Source organism: Notechis scutatus, chromosome Z (genome assembly GCF_049901735.1).
Source record: "Notechis scutatus isolate UNSWTSFEM ecotype Mainland chromosome Z, rNotScu1.2, whole genome shotgun sequence".
NCBI classification, from domain to species: Eukaryota; Metazoa; Chordata; class Lepidosauria; order Squamata; family Elapidae; genus Notechis; species Notechis scutatus.
In genome coordinates this window covers 107,114,448-107,121,186 of record NC_142025.1, presented here as the reverse complement: position 1 = coordinate 107,121,186, position 6,739 = coordinate 107,114,448, and the positions used below count along the sequence as shown (strand labels likewise).

The 6,739-nt window shown below is 34.0% G+C and overlaps 1 protein-coding gene across 1 annotated transcript; it reads right to left on the bottom strand.

The window, feature by feature from the left end:
- Nucleotides 1–5,788: 5,788 nt before the first annotated feature.
- Nucleotides 5,789–6,739, bottom strand: OR11L1 (olfactory receptor family 11 subfamily L member 1). Its single transcript, XM_026685650.1, has one exon. The coding sequence runs from the start codon at nucleotides 6,725–6,727 to the stop codon at nucleotides 5,789–5,791; it is 939 nt and encodes a 312-aa protein (XP_026541435.1). The 5' UTR covers nucleotides 6,728–6,739.

The window sequence follows — 6,739 nt, the reverse complement described above, 5'->3', positions numbered from 1 at the left end:
TCATTTTTAGGGTTATCCTGAAGCATTCAAGATAGCTGAATAAAGCATTAAGCATATAACTTAATGAAGAAATGTGTCCAATTTGTAAATAAATGCAGATTCCATAGTATTCTTCAATCTTATACATATGATTATTACTTGAAAATGTGCTTTCATAGTAAAAGAAGTGCTAAGAAACTGAAAGATTGATACTTGTGAGTAATACATTTCCTTTTAAGGAATTCAAAAAGTCTTTGATAATTTTCATTTGAGCTTTAAAATATAAATGTTACATTGACTTGTAGTAGAAGAAATCAACTCATCTAATAAAAGTTATTTTCCTACAATATATGGTATCTCCCTCTGTTTTTCAACAAAGTGCACTGAATAGAATGTTCACTTGACTGTGGAGATTCTATAAACATCAATAGGAAAAGATGACTAGATTGGACAGTTTGATTTGGTTTCTTTGTAGTGGAACAGGAATATTATATGCAATACTGTTGAAGACCATTACAACATATTTTACTTGAAGTCAAAAGAGTCATCAAACTATATGTACCAACAACAACTCCCCCCAAAAAAAAAAACCCAGATTACCCATAACAATAAGGAAACTTCAATCCAAAAAGAGATCACTCTGGAGGAAAAATAAATCTGGTCACGTTGCCAACTTCAAAAGCCAATACAAAAATTTATGCCACCAGATAAAGACTGAATGCACCAATTATCACATTAAACAAGAGGAAAACCATCTATGCACCAATTCTACTCGTGCTTTTTACAATTTTGTAAACAACAAACTAAAAGACTCAAGGTCCATCCCATTCCTGATAGGACCTAATGGTAAAGACTGCAATGACGACACCATTAAAGCCAACATCTTTAACACATTATTTGGCTCAGTATTTGTAAACAGCAACGGATCATGCCCAGTATTTCCTAGCCGAACCACAGAAAATTACAATGATCTAATACATATCGATTTTACAGAAGACAATGTTGGAAAAGCACTACGCAATCTAAAACCATCTCCTATCTATTGGACTGGACGGAATATTTGCCTACTTCTTAAAAAAGCTATCCACTGCCATAGCCTAACCTCTAAGCATAATCTTTGAAAAATCTTTCTGGACTAGTTCCTTGCCTAACCTATAGTCACAAGCCATGGTCATCCCCATCTTCAAAAAGGGAGACCTCAGCCTAGTTGAAAATTACAGACCAATATCCTTATGCTGCGTCACCTGTGAAGTCATGGAATCAATTACTTGAAGGAATTTACAATGTTTTTTTTAGACATACTGGATTTTTGACCATTATTCCAGGAGTTATACTTCCAAATATAGATGGGCCAAAATGAAAAAAATAGAGAATCCGAAGAAAAAAATGAAGTTGAATCCAACTGTTCAAGGATGATATTTGTTACTTTGATTCTAAGTCATACATTTCCATCTTATTAGAAGATGATTGTTTGGATGACACTTCAGAGAGTAATATGTTTTAACTCCATGGTGTGCTTTTGTTTATTTGTTTGTTTGTTTGGGGGTGGATGAATAAAAACTTTAAATTATATTGGTTTGATTTCTAACTAAGCCATTATGCTATTTTACTGATTCTTATGTCTTTAAGTTAATTTTACAGAGTCAACAGTAGCAAACAATTTAAGACCATAGATTTTGATGGGATTTAACTGTGATTTACTTAACTCAATTGCTCGTAAATTCTGAGCTTTTTATCACCCATTCGTCCTCTTCTTTTAACTTAACATATTTTCTATGTATTTACACATTTTTCTTCTCCTTCCAAATGTTTAATATTATTCTTTATGAAAATAAATAGCTAAAATATAATGGCATTACTGTCCACAATATTTTAATATGACAACAAAAAGATAATTTGTGCTGTCATTTTGACTGGCTTTTCTCTATCTTCTTTACTTTTTGACATATTACTAATTTAATCATATTTCTATTATTTCCCCCAGGAATTTCCAAATCATGATGGATAATCATACTCTCATTGCCAGTTTTAAACAACTATATTTTCCTGAATTACATCATCTTGAACATCTCATTGGATTCATTCTTCTTGCATCATATATGATTACTTTAGCTGAAAATATCATGATTATCATCCTAGTTATTCATGATCCCCACCTACACATTCCCATGTACTTTTTCTTAGGTAATCTTTTTTGTTTAGAAATTCTAATCACAACCCCCATTATTCCCAAGGTACTGGTGAGTCTTTTGCTGGGCAACAAATCTATATCATACCCAAGTTGTCTTTCCCAGTGCTATTTTTTCTTCTTCCCGGGAAGCAGTGATTTTGTCCTTTTAGCAATTATGTCATATGATTGTTATGAGGCCATTTGTGATACTTTGCAATACCCAATGATCAGGAGACTTAAGTTCTGGCTATGACTACTTATTGGCTGTTATGCAGCAGGTTTTTTGGGAACAATTCTCCCCACCATCCTAGTTACAAACCTGTCTTTCTGTGACAGAAATCAGATTGATCACTTTTTCTGTGATAGCTTGGCCTTGATGAAACTGGCCTGTACTGACACTAATCTTGTGGAGTTAATAAGTTTTTTCTCATCCTCATTGATTGTAGTAGGCTCTTTCATTAGCACCATCATATCCTATGTTTATATAATCACAGTTATTGTCCAGAGTCCATCTTCCTCCAAAAGACAAAAGGCATTCTCTATTTGTTCATCCCACTTAACTTGGTTAGTCTTGGGTATAGTAGTTGCATTTTCATGTATGTAAGGCCTTCGGGCAGCAATCCATCAACAAATAAAATTGTTTCTCTAATCAATACAGTATTGATTCTTTTGCTGAGCCCATTTATTTTCAGTTTGAGAAATAAGCAAATGAAAATTGTTTTTACAGCATCTTTCATAAAATATGCAGTCTACTCAAATAATTCACATTCCCTCTATGAAGAACCTGTGGAAGTTGCAAGAAATATCTTCCTTGCTGTGTGTTTCTATATAACACCAATCAAATTCAAGTTAAATATTCGTGTAGACCTGGATAAAAAAATAAGCAACCACCTTTTCTGCATGTCATACTAGCAGTTCACAAAAGAGTTGCTCTCCCTGGCTACAGTATAATCTGTACCTCGGACCTGCACCTTAAATGAAAACTAAGTATGAATATCCAGGAAAAGATGTTGGTAGGATTGGTTTTTCTGCAATATAATTAAAAGAATCTGATAACCAAATATTCATTCTGCTAGATAAGAAAAAGTAGTAGAATTCTATCATTTTGAATTTAAAAGAATTGTTAATAAAGATTAATGCTTAATATTAAGAAAATGTGGTAGTGATAGAGAAATATTTAGTTTGGACCATTTAAAAAAAGTACAAATATTGGGGTTTGGGGTTTTGTTTTTTTTACAATTGTGTGCCAGTGCATTCCACTCTACATATGCATTTCTGATATGAGACATTGAACTAAGTGTCTCTACTGTACTATACATTTAATAGGTTTCAGGAGAAACAGCGACTGAAAAAATGACATCATTTCTGAAAACCAAAGCAAATGTATCGCTTGAACATTGACTTTATGTTCTTATTTTATTTAATTTCATTTTTGGATGAAGTTATGAAAATACTCGGGCAATTATTAAAATAGAGAAAACATTCTGAAAGGATTTTGTGTTGCTGCTCTCTAATAAACATAATAAAGTTGCTGACTTCAAGCTTTTCCTCACCACTGAATTTTATTCACACTGCAATTCAGTCATCCTTAGATAGCAGAAAACAAAACTTTCTATTCTTGCATAAATTATTAAGTTACTATACTACAAAAGTTATTATTCTTGCATAAATAATTAAGCACACGTAAAAAATGAAATGCATGACCTATGGATAACTTTAACTATAAAAATGTGTACTAATTTAAATGATGAAAAACTTATTTAAATCAGAAAGACATCTGTAGAATTGGAGTAAAAACACAATGGAAATTTAAATCTGTTTCCTTAGTTCTTAATACAATTTCTGTGTGGCTTTGAACACACTTTGCCAAAATGAAGTAGAAACAGATTAACAGAGTTGTTAGGGACCTTGTAAGTCATATAGTCCAACTCCCTGCCCAAGCAGGAGACCCTACATCATTTCTGACAAATGGTAGGCCAATCTTTTTTTGAAAGTCTCAAGTGATGAAGCTCATACAACTTCCAAAGGCAAGCTGTTCCATTGGTTGATTGTTCTCACTGTCAGAAAATTTCTCCTTATTTCCAGGTTAAATCTCTCCTTGTTCAGTTTCCATCCATTATCCATTGTCTGGCGTACAGGTGTTTTAAAAAAAAAAGCCTGACCCCTTTCTCTCTGTCATAGCCCTTCAAATATTGGAACACTGCTATAATGTCTCCCCTGGTCCTTCTGTTCACTAGACTAGCCAAGCCCAGTTCCTGTAAGTGTTCTTCATATGTTTTAGTCTCCAGTCCCTTAATCATCCTGGTTGCTCTTCTTTGTACTTTTTCTAGAATCTCAACATCTTTTTTATAGTGTGGTGACCAAAACTGGATGCAGTACTCTAGGTGTGATCTTACTAAGGCTTTATAGAGTGGCATTAGTACCTCACTTGATCTTGATTGTATCCCTCTGTTAATACAATTTAGGATTGCATTGGCTTTTTTGGCTGCTGCTGCACACATATTTAGCTGGTTGTCCACTAAGACTCCAAGATCCCTCTCACAATTACTGCCATTAAGCCTGGTTTCACCCAATCTATATGTGTGCTTTTGGTTTTTCTTCCCTACTTTTCTCTATATTATCATATACTTTGGAGTTCAATTATGGCATTTCTTTTCCATTTTTAAATCATTTTTTTCCTGAAGCTAAGCTAGTGTAGGTTGACATAACCAATATTTGCACCCTGAAAATGTTTAATTCCCAGCATATCTCCTTAGAAATATTATTATATAATCATATAATTTAAGGGTCCGTATTAGTCTTATTTTGAAAGCTTGTGACTAGAGTTTTGTAAGAAGTTTAAATTAAATAAAGAAAATTAAAAGTCCATAAAATATACTTACTTACTTCATGAAAATATAATCCTGACGATAATTTTATATCTTGTAATAAGAAAGGTTAGCCAAAAATTGAAATATGGAATTCATGATTTGATAAGCAGATTACAGATGGGCCTCAATTTACAACCAAATTGAGTCCAAAATTTCTATTGCTACATGAAATAGTTGTTAGTTGAATTTTGCAACTATGACATTTATTGCCATAGTTGTTCAGTGAATTATTGCAGTTGTTAAGTTAGTAACATGGTTGTTAAGGGAATCTGGCTTCCCCCTTGACTTTGCTTGTAAGGAGGTAACAAAAGGTGATCACATGACCCTTGGACACTGGAACCATCTTAAATATCAGTTGCCAAGACTTTACAACAGTCCTAAGTGTAAAAAAGGGCCATAAGTCACTTTTTCCAGTGTCATTATAACTTCAAACAATCATTAAATGAACTGTTATAAGTTGAGGACTACATGTCCACATTACATCAAGGACAATCCACTATCTACATGAGGAGAAGACAAGACAATAATATTTTATGTATAGTTAGGAACATAATAAATATCATTGCATTAGACTCAGGTTAGAGTTGTGTATTTAAACATATCTGATTTGACTTTGGAACTGAGGTTTGAAAACCTCAGTTGTGATAGGAACTACATATGCCAGTACATTAGAAATTATACATATAGTAAGGTTATGATATTTCAGTTTGCTGATGTTTTAGAAACAAGTGCAATGTAGAAATAAAATCTACAACCACATTTCATTGCTTTACAAGCTATGTTGGGCATATCTCTTCTGAATTAATTTCTGAATAGCTCCTCTGAAATCATTGTTCTTCAGACTGTAAATTACAGGATTCAGAAGGGGTGTTATGACTGTGTAGAAAATAGAAATCACCTTATTCAGCTCTGAGGAAAAATTAATATTGGGGCGAACATACATCGAGATCATTGTGCCAAAATATATTATCACCACAGCTAAGTGGGAGCCACAGGTAGAATAGGCCTTTTTCCTTCCTGAAGCAGAGGGGATTTTTAGAATAGTAATGATGATGAAGGCATAAGATACCAAGGTAAGCAAGAAACATGTAAAAAGGACCAACAAAGAGAGCACAAATATAGTAATCTCAGTGATTGAAGTATCAGAACAAGAGAGCTTCAGCAAAGGTGGGATATCACAAAAGAAATGATTGATTTGGTTGGCTCTGCAGAAAGATAATTTGGAGATCAGCAAAGATGGCAACAGTCCTGTGATGAGACCAATCACCCAAGACCCAACTGCTAGTCGAGTACAGGACTGACTGTTCATGGTTACTGTGTAATGCAATGGATCACATATGGCTAGGAATCTGTCATATGCCATCACAGATAAAAGAAAGCATTCTGTTGCCCCCAGGAAGACAAAAAAGTAGAGCTGTGTCATGCATCCTTCGTAAGAGATTGTGTTGGTCTCCGAGAGAAGGCTGCGGAGCATTTTAGGCACAATTGTGCTGGTATACCAAATCTCTAGGAAAGAAAGGTTTTGGAGAAAAGCATACATAGGAGAATGAAGAAATGGCTCCAACTTGACTACTGCAATGATAATCACATTTCCCATGACAGTTAATATATAAATAAGCAAGAATAGAGCAAAAAGGATGATCTCCCACTTTGGAAAGATCTGGAACCCTAGAAGCTGAAATTCCGATATGGCACTGTGGTTCTCCATCTGCTTCAATGT

Excerpts from the sequence above, each read along its gene's own strand:
- OR11L1 (XM_026685650.1), bottom strand. The coding sequence starts at position 6,727 with ATGGAGAACCACAGTGCCATATCGGAATTTCAGCTTCTAGGGTTCCAG.